Source organism: Ipomoea triloba, chromosome 2, assembly GCF_003576645.1.
Source record: "Ipomoea triloba cultivar NCNSP0323 chromosome 2, ASM357664v1".
NCBI lineage: Eukaryota > Viridiplantae > Streptophyta > Magnoliopsida > Solanales > Convolvulaceae > Ipomoea > Ipomoea triloba.
In genome coordinates this window covers 5,301,019-5,321,181 of record NC_044917.1, presented here as the reverse complement: position 1 = coordinate 5,321,181, position 20,163 = coordinate 5,301,019, and the positions used below count along the sequence as shown (strand labels likewise).

The 20,163-nt window shown below is 38.4% G+C and overlaps 1 protein-coding gene and 1 long non-coding RNA gene across 4 annotated transcripts; both read right to left on the bottom strand.

Annotated features, from left to right (window-relative positions):
- Positions 1 to 10,925: 10,925 nt before the first annotated feature.
- Positions 10,926 to 11,505, bottom strand: LOC116009817. Its single transcript, XR_004096854.1, has 3 exons — positions 11,398 to 11,505; positions 11,096 to 11,146; positions 10,926 to 10,987 (listed from the first exon to the last, which is right to left on the bottom strand). It is a non-coding gene; the product is annotated as an uncharacterized LOC116009817 (long non-coding RNA).
- Positions 11,506 to 17,553: 6,048 nt separating this feature from the next.
- Positions 17,554 to 19,926, bottom strand: LOC116005846 (uncharacterized acetyltransferase At3g50280-like). 3 transcript variants are annotated; one of them, XM_031246086.1, is made up of 3 exons: positions 19,812 to 19,926; positions 19,398 to 19,457; positions 17,554 to 19,102 (listed from the first exon to the last, which is right to left on the bottom strand). In XM_031246086.1, the coding sequence occupies exon 3, from the start codon at positions 19,088 to 19,090 to the stop codon at positions 17,735 to 17,737; it is 1,356 nt and encodes a 451-aa protein (XP_031101946.1). In that variant the 5' UTR covers positions 19,091 to 19,102; positions 19,398 to 19,457; positions 19,812 to 19,926; the 3' UTR covers positions 17,554 to 17,734. The 3 variants fall into 3 exon arrangements, with proteins under 3 accessions (XP_031101946.1, XP_031101948.1, XP_031101953.1); XM_031246088.1 differs by having other exon boundaries at positions 17,554 to 19,095; positions 19,812 to 19,920; XM_031246093.1 differs by lacking the exon at positions 19,398 to 19,457 and having other exon boundaries at positions 19,812 to 19,891.
- Between the last annotated feature and the right edge of the window lie 237 nt (positions 19,927 to 20,163).

Here is a 20,163-nt window from a genome sequence, read left to right as displayed (position 1 = left end):
AATGGCTTAGCAGAAAGGATGAACCGGACAATTATGGAGAGAGTCAGATGTATGCTTGATGATGCAAAGTTGCCTAGTTCCTTTTGGGCTGAGGCAGTTTCCACAGCTGTTCATGTTATCAACTTATCTCCTGTTATTGCTTTGAAAAATGAAGTTCCTGATAAAGTTTGGTGTGGAAATGATGTTTCTTATGATCACCTCAGAGTCTTCGGTTGCAAGGCATTTGTGCATGTTCCAAGAGATGAGAGATCTAAGTTGGATTCGAAGACTAGAGAGTGCATTTTCATTGGTTATGGGTTTGATGAATTTGGCTACAGGCTGTATGATCCAGTTCAGAAGAAGCTAGTCAGAAGTCGTGATGTAGTGTTCTTTGAAAATCAAACCATTGAGAATATTGACAAAGTGAAAGAGCCAGAATCTCATGCTAGTGGAAGTTTGGTTGACATTGAGCCAGTTTACCACAGAGGTACACATGATGTTGATGAGGTTCAGGAAAATGTTCAGAATGGTGATCTTGTACCAGAATATCAGGATGATGCAGCTAATGTAGATGGTCATGTTGATGATGTTGTGCACCAGGAACAGGAGGTTCCTTCGCAGGTTCCAGTTGATCTTCCGAGAAGGTCTGTTAGGGAGCGGATACCATCTACTCGTTATTCTTCTAGTCAGTATGTGCTTTTGACTGAAGGGGGAGAAAACATGAGTCTTATGAAGAAGTTGTGGAGAGTGAGCAAAAGGGACAATGGCTTGAGGTTCGTTGCTCTATCGCCGAGTTGGTGATTACTTTCACATAGTCGGTAGGGGGAGATTTGTTGGGGTCCCTCCTATGTGAGAATTGAGCTGGCAGCATAAAGACAAACAAAGAAAACAACAAATAAAATGTAGTGGGAAGCATTTGGTAGTGTTTACTTTGTCAGCAAGTGGAAAAGCAAGCAAGCATGCATTATTCCCATTTTTTTGTTGTGTTCCGCAGTAGAGAGGCAGCAAGTGGAGTGAATTATTTTTCATTCCCATTCTTCTCTCTTTTTCGGCCAACAAAAAAAAAAAAAAAAAAAAAACAGAGAGGCAGTGAGTTCGGCAGTTCAGCAGAGGAAGAAAAACTCATTTTTCTTCTTCCTATTCTTTTGGCGTTCGGCGGTTCATCAGTAGAAGGAACAAACTATTTTCTCCTTCATCTTTGGTGCAGTTTTGCCGTGCTATTCTGTCGTGGGTTTGCCTAGTTCTTGGGTACTATCTTCATCAAATATTTGAGGTCAGCTTGTATTTATTCCAGGCATCTCTTTGGATAATCTCGTAATATTTGTATTCATTTTACCTTGTTCGTGGTAGTTGAATATTTTGAGTACGAGATATTATTCCTTTTAGCCTGTGAATATTATAAGAATGTTTTGGCCTAGGAGTTGTTGTATTTGATGATTTGTGGATGTATGGCTCGTGTGGTAGCCTAAAACTTTGTACCCGAGATTTGTGATATAGTGGAAATTGTTGTTGTTGGTGGCCCGTGGTTTTTCCCCGTGGTTTTGGGGTTTTCCACGTAAATCTTGTGTTCCTTGTGTTCATATTTATTTTTGGGCTATTGTGTATTATCTCCTATTTGTGTACCGTGTCGGGTCTGTGATTTTGATTGTCACAGCAAGTGGGATTTTTCCCAACAGATTCAATGTACAGGCGATGAAGTAGCCATCCAGAAGCTCAGTTATTTGCACCCCCAACAGAGGCTTGCACATTCCGTCGCGGTTGAGAACGATGAGAACAATTATGTTTGTTTTAGAGTTCACTGAATATAACTGTAGGAATACAAGAGTATATATACAAGAGAATCATAAGTAAACTAGGACTGAGAATCATAAGTAAACTAGGACTGAGACTTATAGTATGACTCTATTATGTAGAGTCCTAATACTCCCCCTCAAGCGGATGGTACGGAAGTAGCCTGTAGCTTGTCACGTAAAAAGCAGAACCGGGGACCTGCGAGTGACTTGGTGAAAATATCAGCTAGCTGATCCTTAGTAGAAATAAAGTGCACCTGAATGTCTCCTGCAGCCACTCTGTCTCTCACAAAGTGATAATCAATTTCGACATGCTTTGTGCGAGCATGAAAAATAGGATTAGCACACATATAAGTAGCTCCAAGATTGTCACACCAAAGTTTGGGCACTGGAAGAGGTGAAATTCCTATTTCTCGCAGCAAAGAGAGGATCCACAAAACTTCAGCACATACATCTGCAAGAGCCTTGTACTCTGCTTCAGTAGAAGATCGAGCAACAGTCCTTTGTTTCTTGCATACCCAGGACACTAGATTGGTTCCAAGAAACACAGCATGCCCACTAGTAGACTTTCTATCCGTAGGACAACCAGCCCAGTCAGAATCCGAGAATGCATGAAGCTCACCTGAACTTGACTTTCTCAATCGCAGACCCAAAGACATAGTACCTTTAACATACCTTAACACACGTTTCAGTTGTTCCCAGTGTGCAGTGGTTGGAGCATGCATGTGCTGACAAAGCAGATTAACTGCAAAGGATAAATCTGGTCTCGTGATAGTTAGGTACTGTAGTGCACCTGCAATGCTTCGGTATTGCGTGAGATCATCATATGGATCTGTACAGGTAGATATTGTCTTTGAAGTCGTAGTAGGTGTAGACACAGGTTTGCAGTCTGTCATACCAGCTCGTTTAAGTATGTCCGTCATATACCTGCGCTGAGAAAGCAACACTCCATCTGCACACTTGACTGTTTCAATCCCAAGGAAAAACCCAGGCTCACCAAGATCTCTAATCTTGAAAGTACTAGAGAGCTTGGAGAGCAAAGCCTCCAATGCACCATGCTCATTGCTCATAACAAGAATATCATCCACATAAACAAGCAGGTAAACAGTAGCCGATCCACGAGAATAATAAAATAACGAAANACAAACATAATTGAAACAGTCAAGTGTGCAGATGGAGTGTTGCTTTCTCAACGCAGGTATATGACGGACATACTTAAACGAGCTGGTATGACAGACTGCAAACCTGTGTCTACACCTACTACGACTTCAAAGACAATATCTACCTGTACAGATCCATATGATGATCTCACGCAATACCGAAGCATTGCAGGTGCACTACAGTACCTAACTATCACGAGACCAGATTTATCCTTTGCAGTTAATCTGCTTTGTCAGCACATGCATGCTCCAACCACTGCACACTGGGAACAACTGAAACGTGTGTTAAGGTATGTTAAAGGTACTATGTCTTTGGGTCTGCGATTGAGAAAGTCAAGTTCAGGTGAGCTTCATGCATTCTCGGATTCTGACTGGGCTGGTTGTCCTACGGATAGAAAGTCTACTAGTGGGCATGCTGTGTTTCTTGGAACCAATCTAGTGTCCTGGGTATGCAAGAAACAAAGGACTGTTGCTCGATCTTCTACTGAAGCAGAGTACAAGGCTCTTGCAGATGTATGTGCTGAAGTTTTGTGGATCCTCTCTTTGCTGCGAGAAATAGGAATTTCACCTCTTCCAGTGCCCAAACTTTGGTGTGACAATCTTGGAGCTACTTATATGTGTGCTAATCCTATTTTTCATGCTCGCACAAAGCATGTCGAAATTGATTATCACTTTGTGAGAGACAGAGTGGCTGCAGGAGACATTCAGGTGCACTTTATTTCTACTAAGGATCAGCTAGCTGATATTTTCACCAAGTCACTCGCAGGTCCCCGGTTCTGCTTTTTACGTGACAAGCTACAGGCTTACTTCCGTACCATCCGCTTGAGGGGGAGTATTAGGACTCTACATAATAGAGTCATACTATAGTCTCAGTCCTAGTTTACTTATGATTCTCAGTCCTAGTTTACTTATGATTCTCTTGTATATATACTCTTGTATTCCTACAGTTATATTCAGTGAACTCTAAAACAAACATAATTGTTCTCATCGTTCTCAACCGCGACGGAATGTGCAAGCCTCTGTTGGGGGTGCAAATAACTGAGCTTCTGGATGGCTACTTCATCGCCTGTACATTGAATCTGTTGGGAAAAATCCCACTTGCTGTGACAATCAAAATCACAGACCCGACACGGTACACAAATAGGAGATAATACACAATAGCCCAAAAATAAATATGAACACAAGGAACACAAGATTTACGTGGAAAACCCCAAAACCTACGGGGAAAAACCACGGGCCACCAACAACAACAATTTCCACTATCACAAATCTCGGGTACAAAGTTTCAGGCTACCACACGAGCCATACATTCACAAATCATCAAATACAACAACTCCTAGGCCAAAACATTCTTATAATATTCACAGGCTAAAAGGAATAATATCTCGTACTCAAAATATTCAATCTCCAAAACTAGGATAAAAATGAATACAAATATTACGAGATTATCCAAAGAGATGCCTGGAATAAATACAAGCTGACCTCAAAGAATTGATTAAGATGAACCCAAGAAGCTTAGGCAAACTCCATGACAAAATGGCACCAAGATGAAGAAGAGAAAATGGTTTCTTCCCTCTGCTGCAGACTGCCGAATGGAATGAGAAGAAAATGGTTTTCTTGCTCTGTTTACTGCCTCATTGTGTGTTCTCTCTGGCCGAAAAAGAGAGTGAAAATGGGAAAAAATAATTCCCCTCCTCTGCTGCTGCCACTGATAAACAACAACAAAAAAAATGGAATAATTTGGAAATTGCACTCCCCATGCCACCCACAAGCTGCCAAAGTCACATCCTCCTTTTACATTCCCTCTGTGTTTTTTGTTATTTTATTTTTTCTATTGCACATAGGAGGGACCCAACAAATCTCCCCTACCGACTATGTGGAAGACATCGCCATCCCAGCGATAGAGCAACAAACCTCAAACTTCCCTCTTGGCAAAGCTTTAGTCATCATGTCTGACCCATTATCATCAGTATGAATCTTTTCAAGTTCAAGCATCTTGCATTCCAAGATATCTCTAATCCAATGATATCTCGTGTCAATATGTTTTGACCTGTAATGAAACGTAGAATTCTTTGCAAGATGAACTGCACTCTGACTATCACAATAGAGCACATACCTGTCTTGAACAAACCCGAGCTCCTGGAGAAACTTCTTCATCCATAGCATTTCTTTACTGGCCTCAACAGATGCTATGAACTCAGCTTCAGTGGTAGACAAAGCAACACACTTTTGCAACCTTGATTGCCATGAAACTGCTCCCCCTGCATAGGTAATCAAATAACCTGAAGTAGATTTCCTGGTGTCAATGTCTCCGGCCATATCTGAATCAGTGTACCCGGTAAGAATAGGTTTCCTATACCAAAACACAAACTCAAACTTGAAGTACCCCGAAGATATCTTAGAATCCACTTAACAGCATCCCAATGTTCTCTCTCCCTGGATTTGAGAGAAATCTGCTAACAACACCCACTGCATGAGCAATATCTGGTCTCGTACATACCATGGCATACATCAAACTACCAACAGCTGAAGAATAAGGAACTCTTTGCATTTCTTCCTTGTCTTTCTCACTAGAAGCACATTGCTTCTTGCACAACTTGAAATGCATATCAAGAGGTGTACTGACTGGTTTAGCCCCATTCATATAAATCTCTCAAAACTTTCTCAATGTATTTCTCTTGAGATAACCACAACTTCTTGTTCTGCCTGTCACGGATGATCTTCATCCCAAGAATTTGCTTTGCTGGCCCCATGTCCTTCATAGAAAAGGACTTACTCAACTCTTGTTTCAACTCTTGAATTCTTGAGGTATTGCGACCAACAATCAACATATCATCAACATAAAGCAGCAGTATAACAAAGTCATCATCAGAATACCTGTTCACAAAAACACAGTGGTCTGAAGAAGTCTTCTTGTACCCATGCTTACTCATAACAGAAGTAAACTTTTTGTACCACTGCCTCGGAGCTTGCTTCAAACCATACAAACTCTTTTCAATCTGCAAACATAATCTCTTTTCCTTTGACCTTGAAACCCTCAGGCTGCTCCATATATATCTCCTCATCCAAATCACCATGGAGAGAAAGCTGTCTTCACATCCATCTGCTCAATTTCTATATCCAAACGAGCTGCTAGTCCCAACACAACTCTGATGGAAGAGAATTTCACAACAGGAGAGAAAATCTCATCAAAATCAATACCTTTCTTCTGGCTGAAACCCTTCACCACCAATCTAGCTTTGAACCGTGGAACTGAAGTGCCCTCTTCATGTTTCACTCTGTAGACCACCTGTTTTTCAAAGCTTTCCTGTTCTTTGGTGCCCTCACCAACTCAAAGGTATCATTTGCATATAAGGAGTTCATCTCATCCTGCATAGCCTCAAGCCATTGCCCTTTTGCTCACTCTCCATAGCTTCTTCATAAGACTCAGGTTCTCCCCCGTCAGTCAAAAGCACATACTGACTGGGAGAATAACGAGTAGATGGTCTCCGTTCCCTATCAGACCTTCTCGGAAGATCAACTGGAACCTGCGAAGGAACTTCTTGTTCCTGGTGCACAACATCCACAGGTTTGCAGTCTGTCATACCAGCTCGTTTAAGTATGTCCGTCATATACCTGCGTTGAGAAAGCAACACTCCATCTGCACACTTGACTGTTTCAATTATGTTTGTATTAGAGTTCACTGAATATAACTGTAGGAATACAAGAGTATATATACAAGAGAATCATAAGTAAACTAGGACTGAGAATCATAAGTAAACTAGGACTGAGACTTATAGTATGACTCTATTATGTAGAGTCCTAATAAGAACGCCATTGAGGGTGAAGAAAGAGCGGAGTATCTGCGGCACATTAATGTTGGACTGATCAAGAATTGCGCCCACCGTCACGCCACTAGCCTTGGCTTCTACAAACTCGGCACCGCCGTTATTGCAATCCACATAAAAACTGCAGCTATTATCCTCGCCGCTCATCACCATGCCAACGCGGCCCGCAAGCGGAGGAAAGAAATCTAGGGTGGAAGAGAGAGTGGTTTTCAAGTGATGAATCAAATTCAAGAATTGAAGGGTGGGCGGCTTGTAGAAGAGGAGGCCTTTCTGGATGGGGCCAAATTGAAGGAACTGCAGATCCCATGGTGTTAACTCAACTCTTCTTGACCCACCATTTGCAGCTCCAACAAAGCATCTGGATATCACTTCAACTTCTCCCATTTCCGATTCAACTAACTCCTACGTCCCAACCAAGCTAAGAGAATCCATTTAACCTGCACAAGGGTGACGGTGAGTTATTGCATGCGCCTCAATAATGCACCAGGTCTCTTAATTGTAGGTGTAACAGTGTTGAGACTAATTAATGTGTGTGCTATTTTGAATTTAATGGCTTATTTCTTAAGAGTCACACTTGTGTGAGACCGCCTCACGGATCCTTATTCGTGAGACGGATCGGGTCGGGTCAAAGTACCATGCAAATGTCATACTTATATGTGCAAATCTCACACTTATATGCTCAAATATAACACTAATTAAAAATACAATTTTTGTTACTTATAAGAGAAAAAGTAATACATTTTTCATAATAAGTAATGTTGACAAGTGCCTCTCACTTATAAGGGTAAATATAATACTTTTGAGGAAAAATGTAATACTTTTAAATCGAAATGTAAAAGTGTTGTATTTTCCCTTAAAAGTATTGCATTTACCCTAATAAGTAACAAAAATTTTATTCCTGATTAGTATTACATTTGAGCATATAAGTATGACATTTGTGCATATAAGTGTTACATTTGCATCTTGACCCGACCCGACCCGTCTCATGTTGAGACGGTCTCACACAAGTTTTTGCCATTTCTTAATTACTATCCAATTGTGTATGCTCGATAAATTTACCTACCCAACAAACGGTCACGTAAATCAATCTAGAATATCCATAGCTGACGGACTCAAGCAAAGAAGACCAATAGATTATATGAAGTAAACTTGTAATCCTGTGGTTACTAAGTCAAACACATGGTCAACTTGATTAGAGTTATTGTTATAAAAAAAAATGTTGTCATGTTTATTGCAAGGTGGAAATTGCAAGTGGGGAGAAAGATGCGGCCATCACCCTACAATAATCTATACAATGTCTACTTTCAACAAGAATCAAATCAATACATCAATTCACTTCCTAATTGCAAAAAAAAAATAAAAATTCTAGCATCCTAGCAAGTAAACCTAATCCTAATTTCCTAAGAATTAGCTAGACATTGTCACAATTGAATAGCTAAGATGAAGTATCAATTGAAGCATTTGAATATGAGAAGTAAATTGCAATTGAAATGAACACTTAGCTTTGAAAGCACAATCTTCAATATTCAAGCAAATCTTCATAATTGTAAGTTGGAATCCCCCTAGGATCCTTAGATCAATGTGTCAAGTTGCTCCAAGAACCCTATGGAAGATCCTTTTTCTAAAACCTAAAGTACAAGGCTGAACAATTGGTAAAGATCTCGATCCGCCGCTAATAAGTGCTTATTTGTTTATATTTTTCACCCTTTCACTAAGCCATTTTGCTTATTGATTATTCCAAATTCAATGAGATTATGACTAAATTGTATTATTTTGCAAGGAGTTTGGATTTGGAAGCAAAGATGAATATTTTCATGCATTTTGGAGGGAACTAGAGTCAAAATGAACATTTTGGATGCATTTGGAGTCAATGGGAGCCAAGGAGAAACTATTGGGATGGATGCAACACTTCCAAGGGAGCCTAAAAGTGGTATTTTCAAAGGTTTTGATCATATTGACGAATTAAACCAAGGAAAAAGTGGAACAAGTGCCAAAAAATCTGAAAGTCTTACATAGATCAGTCACTTTTCGGTATTTAGACAATATCTCGGTCTAGAAATATCCAAATTGAGTGATTCTGATCTTGTGCCATTGGAAAGAAGACTCAAAGGGCTACAACTCTATGTAATACCACTCAAAGGGCGAATGACTTCAGGGAATAATCCTTATCTATAATACACAGAACATTTGTCTAAAATACACAGAATATTGACACAAAATACACAGAACTAATCCTTCTAGCATTCGAATGCACAAACACATCAGAACTTGTGTTAATAACATGAATACACAAAATATTGACACAAAATACACAAACACATCACAACATGTGTTACTAACATGAATACACAGAACGGTTGCCTAGAATACACAGAATGATTGTCTAAAATACACCGAACGATTACCTAGAATATACAGAACTGATCTCCTAACATTTTTGGTACGAGATGCACACTGCATTGTGCATCCTGATCCACGATATAAATTACCTCAATAATGCAGGTCTCGCAAATTATGCTATGGACTTGGGTCACCTTGTAATATGGACCCAAGTCCACTTTCACATTTTTAGAACTCTATATTCATAATTTTATATCTCAATATATAAAATTACATTACTCAATATTTACAATTTTGTTATATAGATTCAAAAATTGTGTTATATTGTTAAATATAGAGCTATTAAATTATGAGTATAGAGTTCAAAATTTATTAATATTGAGTAATGTAATTTTGTATATTGAAATTTAAAATTGTAAACATAGTTATAAAATTGTGACCATCGACATGGCCAGGTCCATGGCATAACAACGTGCGAGTGTTGAGGTACTGTATGCTATTGTGAATTTAATGGGTGCATCTTTATTTATTTCTTTTTGAGTCACAATGAACCCACCACCCTCACTATCTATTTAACCTGCACAACGGTGAATTATTGCACGTGTTTTTAATCCGCCTCAATAATGCAGGTCTCATAACTGCAGGTGTACGAGTGTTGAAGGTAATGTGTACGCTATTTTGAATAGGGATGGCAATTTCAAACCGCCCCGCGGATAATCACCCGAATTCATCCCGCATGGATCGGATTTTTTTTGGTGATAGTGGGTGGTGGGTCGGGGGTAGATCTTAAAAATGTAAACCAGCGGTGGGTCGGGTTGGATTCGGGTTTTATGTTCAAAACCCGCCTAGCACCCCACCCGCCCACCATGTGTGTGTGTGTGTGTGTGTATATATATATATATATATATAATAGTAAAATAAGTAGTACTAGTATACACTAGTACAAAAAAGCACATACGCTACACCTGTAAAAGTGTTTTCGCTACACCTGTACAGGTGTAGCGTATGGAGGTGACACTAAAAGTCCTTAACTTTCCGCTACACCCGCTCGAGCAGGTGTAGCGGAAAGTCATACGTTTTTAAAAAACAAATTATATATATATACTCTCTAATATACGAAGAAAACTAAAATACCCAAACTATATCAAAATACACTACAATACAAAAAAAAAATACATATAGCTATATAAATTATTGATTCTCACATTTTCTGTTCCTTGACAAAAGCAAAGTCAATCCACAGATGACACATCTAACACAAAAGCAAGAATTTTGAAAACACTATCTTAACATAAAGAGTAAATTATGGGTTTATTGTGCTCACGAATCATTAGCTTCATCCGGAGCATTTATTTGTGATTTGTGTTATCCCAATGGAAGGCAAAAACAGAGCACTATACCGATCCGAGCATCTCTTCCAACCATCTGCACAACCTCTTGATCACTCTCCATTCCCATGGCCTTCATAACAACCATTATTGGAACCTACATACAAAAATCAAATTCACCTGTAAAGTTAACAATATCGGTAATAACACGAAATTACAAGACTAGGTGATTAGCAGTAGATATATATTGTCAACGCACTAGTACAAAATAACACATACACTACACCTATAAATGCCTTTCCGCTATATATATATATTACATAATCTTGGTTGGCAGGAGAAATTGCAAGAAAATAGAATTAGGCTGCAATGTCAGAGAGGAAAAGAAATTGAATATCCTACTAACATGTAGTAGTGTTTGTGTTTCCAAACAAATAAGAAGAAACCAAATAATAATAATAATAATAATTTCAGGAAAATATTTAAACAACATAAATATACCTTCTCAATGTAAGAGCGAACCATGTTTTCAATGTCATGAACAATGCTTTCTGGTTGACCCTCTATAATAGTTCAATGAATAAAGAAAGGCCAAATATTTAGAAAAAAGAAATAAAACTGAAAACACACTCCAATATTTGAAGCAAATAGGAGGAAAACTCTAAACTCACAGACAGCAACTTTAGTAAGTCCAGGAAGATCAATCAATGTCAAGTTCACAACTGCCAAAATAGAAAAGTAAGAATAACAAAACAGTAAGCTCATCACATCACATTATACTCCATAACAATTAAAACTTGATCAATTTCATTTCAAAGAGAGACAGAGGTAGAACTAAAAAGCAGATTAGCCAACTCCGCAATCGATACATAAAAAAATGAAGCCAAGAGTAAAGAAATTTGGTTAACTTGAATGCAAAGCATTAGATGGCAATTGAATTGTGCCAACTCAAAAATAGAGCAAAAGATCATACCATTAGGAGAATATATACTGAGATAAATAGGAACACTTGAGATTGCTTTAGTACGGCCTGTCTCACAATCAGTTTCATCTGAAATTTCCTTCCTCACAGCAGCTGAACAATTGTTAGATGATACTTAGCATTCAAGAAAACTCTGCACGTGGCCAAGGACAAAAAAATGGACATGAAAGACACCTTACAACCATATCCAGCAACATATATAAAAATTGGATATGAAAGGCACCTTACTCTGTATCAATTTTCCAATAGGGTTTGAAAAGGAAGGAAACTTAGCATGCAGATTAAAAAGTCTCTATATGGATAATGGATTGAAGCAACTCCTAGAAAGTTGTTTGAGAAGTATTGAAGAAGAAGGGGTATCAGTCACAATCAAATCAGTCATAATTTTTATAAGCAATCTTTCCATTTGTATAGTGTATATATAGATGACAGTGTAGAATATGAGACACCTACAAAAGCCTAATGCTAATCTGTAAATTGAATGTGGAAAAGACGTTGATGGTGAACTATATAAAAGATTAGTGAACAAGCTGATTTACTTGCCACACATGCTACCAAACATTTTCTTTGGTATGAGCATGATTAGCTAGTTAATGTAATCCACCAAAGGAGAAAAACCTTGATGCACTCTAGAGTATTTAGGTATCTAAAATTCTAAATAAAAGAAAGTGCATGTGCAATTTTAAAACATGGAGGTGTGATCTACATTATTGCAACAGAGGAATAGACCATCAGAGCAATAAATGAAAAGATGGATCAGAATTTTGTGTTTTCAAGGGGGACAAAGTAGAGGATTGCTCAGAGCTTCTATTGATTTTCTAATCAATTTCTATTAAGACTTTTCACAAACAAAATTTCCATTGGATGATAATGAGACCAGAGTACATGCAGAGAGGAAATCATCAAAATATGTTACAACCTTTCTCAATTTTCCCTCACGAGGAGCATGTTCTTTAAGCTCCTCTAAGACTTCTAAATATGGTGATATGCAGCTATTCAGCAAAATTATATTCCCTGCCATAACATAAAGAGACAACTAAAAAAGAAATAATTGAAGATATTTATGGGAAACAGAGCCATTTCGATGCAAAAGCATGCCTCCCAAGTCTTGAGAAGAAACAAAAAAGAAAACTGCATTTGCTCAGAAAAGATAAGAGCAGAAGCAATACTGCATAAGGCATTAACTAAGAAACACACACTGTGTAAAAAAATAAAAATAGATAATACAGTATTAAGAATTGCAGTAGTGAGTACTTTACCAATAAACTAGTGTCACACTATTAAAAAATCTAAGAAAGCTTAGAATTTACAGTATTGCTAAACTATAAGGAAACAAAGTAATCAAACAATGACTTCTACAATCTCTACACTTATTCAACATTCATAAAAACAAGACATTAAAAAGGAACAATTGCTGAAAAATTAATAACTTGAACAAGGCAACAGATTCATGCTTATATACAGAAATTTAAGATTAAAAAAAAAAAAACTGAGCCTAAAAAAGAAAAAAACAAAGCATCAAATTAATAACTAAACAAATCTACAAACACATAAAGCTGAAATCAGATATTAAGTAGACAAAATTTACGTTTTCAAATAAAAAAAAAAAAGTATACATAATTTACTTGGCGAAAGGCAAGGATCGCCTACGGTGGAGGCGAGCAAGAACGGAGAAAAGAGAGGCCGCCTTTGAGGCCAGCGCCGATGGTGAAGCCTTTGATGACGGAGGCAGTATACACTCTCCAGAGCTTATAATAGTCCTGGATGGGGTACGACTCCAAGCTGAGCAGAGAGCAAGAGGAAGACGAGGATGGGAGGCTTGACCGCCGGCGATTGCAATGCGAGCAAGTGCGGTTGCGTTCTTCGCCCGCGAATGAGCTCGTGCATGTGCAGCGGCCTTGAGCTGAGTCCGCAGAATCTCCGCGATAAAAGATGGATCAACTTTCCGCGGCACCCGTATCAGCAGGTGCCGCGGAAAGTGAATTATTAAAATAATAATTAACTTTTCGCGGCACCCGTTTGTTGTGGGTGCCGCGGAAAGTTACTTATTATTTTAATAATTTACTTTCCCGAAAAGTGGTGTCTTTTTTATATTTTGGGGAATGCGCTACACCTCTTTTAATAGGAGTAGTGTAAAGCTATACTTATATGGTCAATTTTGTAGTAGTGATATAGTCAATTATAAAAGTTTCAATAATTTTGGGTAACTTTTTAGCATTTTTATATAAACTACTAAATTTATTTTTTAAATTAACAATTTAGTTATTATATTATAATATTTCTATTATTTTATGTTTTAGTATAACTAATTAATTTTATTATTTAATTATGTCTAAGTAATTTTGATACTCCGTATTATTTTTTGAAAAAAATAATAAATTGATAAGTGGTGGGTACCCGTAGTGGGCACCCGCACCCGGTGGGGTGGGGATGGATTCTAAAAAAGTCCACCCGATGCGGGTTGGGGGTGGGGGTGGGTGGAAAAAATGAAAGGTGGGTCGGGTGATGGATGTAGCCCTCCCCGACCCACACCCGACCCATTGACATCCCTAATTTTGAATTTAATGGGTGCATTTTTATTTATTTCTTTTTTGAGTCACTTACCCATATTTAGTATCCAATCGTGTATTCTAGATAAACTTGTCTTGTAACTCTAACTAACAAAGGTCACGTAAAGTCATAAATCAATTTAGAGTATCCATAGTTAACCGACTCAAACAAAGAAACCAATAAACTTTGGAGTAAATTTGTAATGTTGTGGTACAAAGCTAATCACATAATCAACTTAATTGGAGTTGCTCTCGTTAAAATTAAAAAAAAAAAAAAAAAAAAAAAAAAAAAANAAAAAAAAAAAAAAAAAAAAAAAAAAAAACATGCTGTCATGTTTATTGCAAGTGGGGAGAAGATGTGGCCATCACCATACAATAATCTATACAAAGTCCACTTCTAACAAGAATCAAGTTAATACATCAATTCAATTCACTTCTTAATTGTAATAAAAAAATTCCTGCACCCTAACAAGTAAACATAATCCTAATTTCCTATGAATTAGTTAGACATTGTCACAATTAAATAGCTAAGATGAAGAATCAATTGAAGCATTTGAAATGTAAAGTAAATTGCAATTGAAATTAACATTTAGCTTTGAAAGCACAATCTTCAATTGAATAGCTAAAACTGATCCTCTTTTTTTTTTCAAAGATGAAAGAGATCGAAGAAAGGAAATGGTCAAAAGGCCACCATATCCTTTGGATCTTGTTCTGGCAGAAAATGAAAAAACAGGTATTTACCAAACTATCAACTACTCATTGGCATTTCTAATTAATGGCTAGTTCCCTAACTATCAACTACTCATTGGCATTTCTAATTAATGGCTGGTTCCCTACCGTACAGGCGGTACAGCAGCCAGTACACTAAGGTATGTTTGTAAGATTTTCCCTAATAATATATATATTATATATTAGGGCCTTAATTAAGTGGTGCAAGTTAACTAGGTTTATTAAGTGGTTTGGTTGGACTAAACAACTAGTAGTTGTATTCAACCAGACACTGTGCCTATATAAATCTGTATTGATGGGATACAGGATAGGCATTATATAGCACATACAATTCGGTACTCATACTGCTCAGTAGACACCAGTACACCATCTAGGGTTCTGAGTCAAGTATCACCATCTAGGGTTCTGAGTCAAGTATGAGACAAATATGGCTGACGGTCTACCGTTCAAGAGGCATTACATCAACTGTGGCTGGAGATCAATATGGCTTCCGCTTCCGCCACTACGAATCAGGTTTCTCGTATACTATTCTGTTTAGTTAGATTATTTATGTCTAACAATGTTTGGTTCGCAGGAAGTTGTTTTCCAAGGCAAAACACTTCCTTCAAATCATGGAAAATGCATAATTCCTGCGTTTGGTTCATTGGAACTCATTTTCCAATAAAAAATGAGTTCTTCATTTTTGAAGAAAAGAAGTTCTTTGGTAGAAGCTAGGATTTTGTTTTCCGGAGTAGTTGGGAAGAAAAATTGATTTGACAAGACCATTTTACCCCTTCCCTGGCTGTGTTCTTCCTCCTTTGATTTCTTCTTCTTCTTCCTCTGGTGACTTCAGAATCCTGCCACCCTCGCCACTCGCCAGTCACCGCCTTCCGCCTCTCCTCCGTCGCGCTTCCGCCGCCACCGCGAGTCCACTTCCTGCGATGCCGTCTCTACCTCTCGTCCTCTCCGCCTTTATTTCACAAATTAAAAAGAGGAAAAAAAAAAAAGAAATTAACCAACCTGAGCCTTGCCTTCTTATCTGAGCTTGGCTGCTTCGATTGGTTTGTCCTTTATTTTGCAGGTTTGCACTTTGCAGGGTTGTTATGCCGTGGACCCAGATCACATACACTATACTCTACATTCACATACACTATATTCTACATTCACAATTTGTAAACTACACATTCACACATTACAGGATTGTATGTTTAGTAACTATACTCTACATTCCCATACACTATACTCTACATTCACATACACTATATTCTACATTCACAATTTGTAAACGCCACATTCACACATTCAAAACTCTATATTCACAGGTCCTATACTCCATATTCATAACTTGAGAACTCCACATTCACACATTCAAGACTCTATATTCACAGGTCCTATACTCCATATTCATAACTTGAGAACTCCACATTCACACATTCAAGACTCTATATTCACAGGTCCTATACTCCATATTCATAACTTGAGAACTCCACATTCACACATTCAAGACTCTATATTCACAGGTCCTATACTCCATATTCATAACTTGAGAACTCCACATTCACACATTCAAGACTCTATATTCACAGGTCCTATACTCCATATTCATAACTTGAGAACTCCACATTCACACATTACAGGATTGTATGTTTAGTAACTATACTCTACATTCACAATTTGTAAACTCCACATTCACACATTCAAAACTCTATATTCACAGGTCCTATACTCCACATTCACAACTTGAGAACTCCACATTCACACATTAAAGGGCTACAAGTTGCTAGAACTTCTTAAATCTATTACAGATTCACACATGCATAACTCTACATTCACGATTTCTATACTCCATATTCACAATTTGAAACCTCCACATTTACACATTTCTGGACAACTCTACATTCACATAATCATAAATCTACATTCACGATTTCTTTTTTTTTTGAGAAGACTACATTCACGATTTCTATACTCTACATTCACACTTTGAAACCTCTACATTCACACATTTTTGGACAACTCTATATTCAGCAATATGTTTACTAACCTTAAATAAAATTAAAAAGGACAAAAACGACGTAGTTTTGGACCCAGGTCCACCTTGCAAGGTGGACCTGGGTCCACAGCATAATTTGCCCACTTTGCAGTAGTGAACAATGGGTAGGGTTAAATGTAATGGGTTTGGGCTGATGGGTTAAAATGGCGATGGGTCAGCACATTCGCATTTTGGCAAGCTTAATAATAATAATTTTTAATTTTTTTATTTATATTCATGAGAATATAATTTATTCCGTGCATCGCACGGGTTAAACACTAATAATAATAATAAGGGCATTTAGGTCTTTATACACATTATTTCTTACCATTTTAAATTCAACAAAACAACATAATTTATCTTCCCAGTAACTTTTTTTCCACAGAATTCCACTTCCACTTCCCTTCAAATATTTTCTGCAAACCAAACGAGTCCTAAGTGGTAGGGAACTAGCCAATGGTTGCTCCATTCACATAGGTGTGGATCGAACCCCCAACCTCATGCTTAAGCGACAAGGTGCTGAATCACCACATCAACCATATTAGTTAGTGCTACTCACTCTGATCTTAATTATTCTGTGCGTAGTATGTGCGGTGCCTAGGTGGAGATATTTATGATAAGATTAAGCCTCGGTGATAGTAAATATTTCAATTATTACCCATTTATTATTGGCTATTCTATTACTCTTCCTTCTACTACAAATTAGGAAGGGGAACCATACTCTCTCACTAAGAGTCACTAACATTTGAAAGAGTCATTACATGTCTCTTGTGTCCCTTAACTCAAAGGTCATTGATCATTTATATTTTATTATTAACGCGAATTAGTTATGTTGACTAGTCGAGTGACACTTTCGGGTCATGAAACTAACATCGATAAAAGGTTAGGACTAAACTGTTAGTAAGAAACATTGAGAAACTAAAATTGATCCTTTTTTTTTTCAAAGATGTAAGAGATCCAAGAAAGGAAATGGTCAAAAGGCCACCATATCCTTTGGATGTTCTTCTGGGAGAAAATAAAAAAGGCAGGTATTCATTAGCTAGATTCCTGGGATTGAGACGTGCTCCAAGAATTGTTCATCGTTTTCTAGTCCAAGTAGCGTCCGGGGATGCATGCACAGCTCCATGTCTACACTCCCTTCTTCCCGCCCAGCAAAAAGCGTCACCTTCCCCTCCGGCTTATTCGCCATACCACTCCTCACCGCCACTGCTTTTCCCCACCCGAAATCGGGGCCGTACACGTTGAACCGCGGAGAGCTGCTGATGGCTAAAACATTAGCCGGAATGTTCTTCGCCACAAGTTCCGCCGGCGATTTCACCCACCGCTTATACTCATTCATCACTTCTTCGCGGCTCTGCTTTTCAACTTCCTCCTTAATCTGCCACGCTACCCAGCCCAGCCCTTTCCCTAAAACCTCCCCTGCTTTAGCCGTTATTGTCCTGAAATAAGCAGCGTTCCCCCAATAGCCTTCCGGTAGAGGCACCCTCGCTCGCGCTCCGATAATGATGAAGAGATGAACGTCTTCATTGCTGTCGAGACGGCGAGCGCGAGTGACGGCCCGCCACAGATGAGCCATGTAGGCCTGCAGGGAAGAGATATTAGTAGCTCCCATTTCAGAGTTGGCTTTTGCTTTGAGCTTGGCGACGTTTTCTTTGCTTAAATGGAAGACCCGTTCTGGGAATGGAACGGCCGGGGTGAAACCATCTAGGGGTGATCTGTCATTGTCGTTTATCAGAGGGAGATGAAGCGGGCAGGGCGTGTTGTCGGGGAAGAACCGTTGGAAGATGGGAGTTTTTGACGGTTGATGGAAACCGCGCGATAATTCCGACCAGGAATTGAAGAAATTCCAGAAACATGTGCCGTCTCCGAGGCTGTGATTCAATGTGCAGCCGATAAAGTAGCCGTCGAGAAGCTCGGTTATTTGCACACCCATCAGAGGCTTACAGATCCCGTCGCGGTTGAGGATGCCATTGAGGGGGAACAAACACCGGAGTATCCGAGGAACATTATTATCAACATTGGACTGATCAAGAATCGTGGCAACCGTCACGCCACTCGCCCTGGCTTCGACAAACTCAACACCCGAATTATTGCAATCGACATAAAAACTACAGGTGTTATCCTCGCCGTTCATCACCATGGCAAAGCGGCCGGCGAGCGGAGGAAAGAAATCCAGCGTGGAAGAGAGAGTGGCTTTCAAGTGATGAATCAAATTGGAATTGAACAATTCTTTTTGTTGTTGAGAGGTGGGCTTGTGGAAAAGGAGGCCTTTCTGGATGGTGCCGACTTGGAGGAAGTTGAGATCCCATGGTGTTAACTCAACTCTTGAGACACCATTTGATGTTCCCGCGGTCGCCCCAACCAAGCATGTGGATATGATTTCAACTTCTTCCATCTCGGCTTCAACCTCAAAGAGAAAACAATTAACCTTAGTAGAAATGGAAATTGACCCAGCCGAATTTTAAAAAATTAGATCTAAGTTTGAGGTAGACATTTTGTTAGGCAAGTCAAAGTAAGTTTTAAACCTATTTAAGGCATACATCTTCAAGCCTTTTCTTGTTTTAAAAATGTTAAAATACAATGTCTTAAAAATTCATCAATAACAACAACATAAACAATGTCTTATATGGATGACATATTGTCATCCTAAGTATCTAACATTGAATATTAAAACATTAAGAACCAACACTTTATTGAATTACCAAAAACTTGTGGTCTAGTGGCACTCGGTGTCCCGGAAAAACTCTCACATGGATGATATACTACATTGTAACAGAGTCAAGTCAGTAATACTAAAAAAAAAAATACTTTATTGAATATTATAACAATATAAGATCAAAGACTTAATAAATATTAAAAACAACACTTGTAATTATTAGCAAATTAGCACTTCATAAACAATAATTATTAGCAAATTAGCACTTCATAAACAAGGTAAGTAGGTAACATATAAATCTTTAATCTCCTACTAATTACAACTACAGCATTACAGCAGCAGCAGCAGCCGCCACAGTCCGAGGGAGCAGCGCAGCCGCCGCTGCTCTACAGGCCGTCACATACCTATATACACCACTGCGTTTGCTAGACTAGAAGAGTAAGAAGTGAGAACCACTAACCTCGCCGGTCGCTCGCCGCCGCCAGACGAAGTCCAGAGTCGCCCGCTCGTTGGTTGTCGCAGTCTCGCAAAGTCGCTGGAACTCCAGGAAGCAGAAGCACTAAAGAAAGAAAATTTAACAGGGATTAGGGTTGAATGGTTTATATATATATATATATATAGGGAGTGGTTCAAAGCTTCATGTGTTATTGTGCGGTCATCAAATGCTCTTTAAAAAAGAATTTTAACTGATGCACCTAAGTTTATTTTTTTTTAATAATTATAAAATTAATCTTGTATTTTTTTTTTTACTAAAATTCTCAATCAATCATTGTTGAATCTTGATGAACGACTAAAATCAACCCTCATTTTTA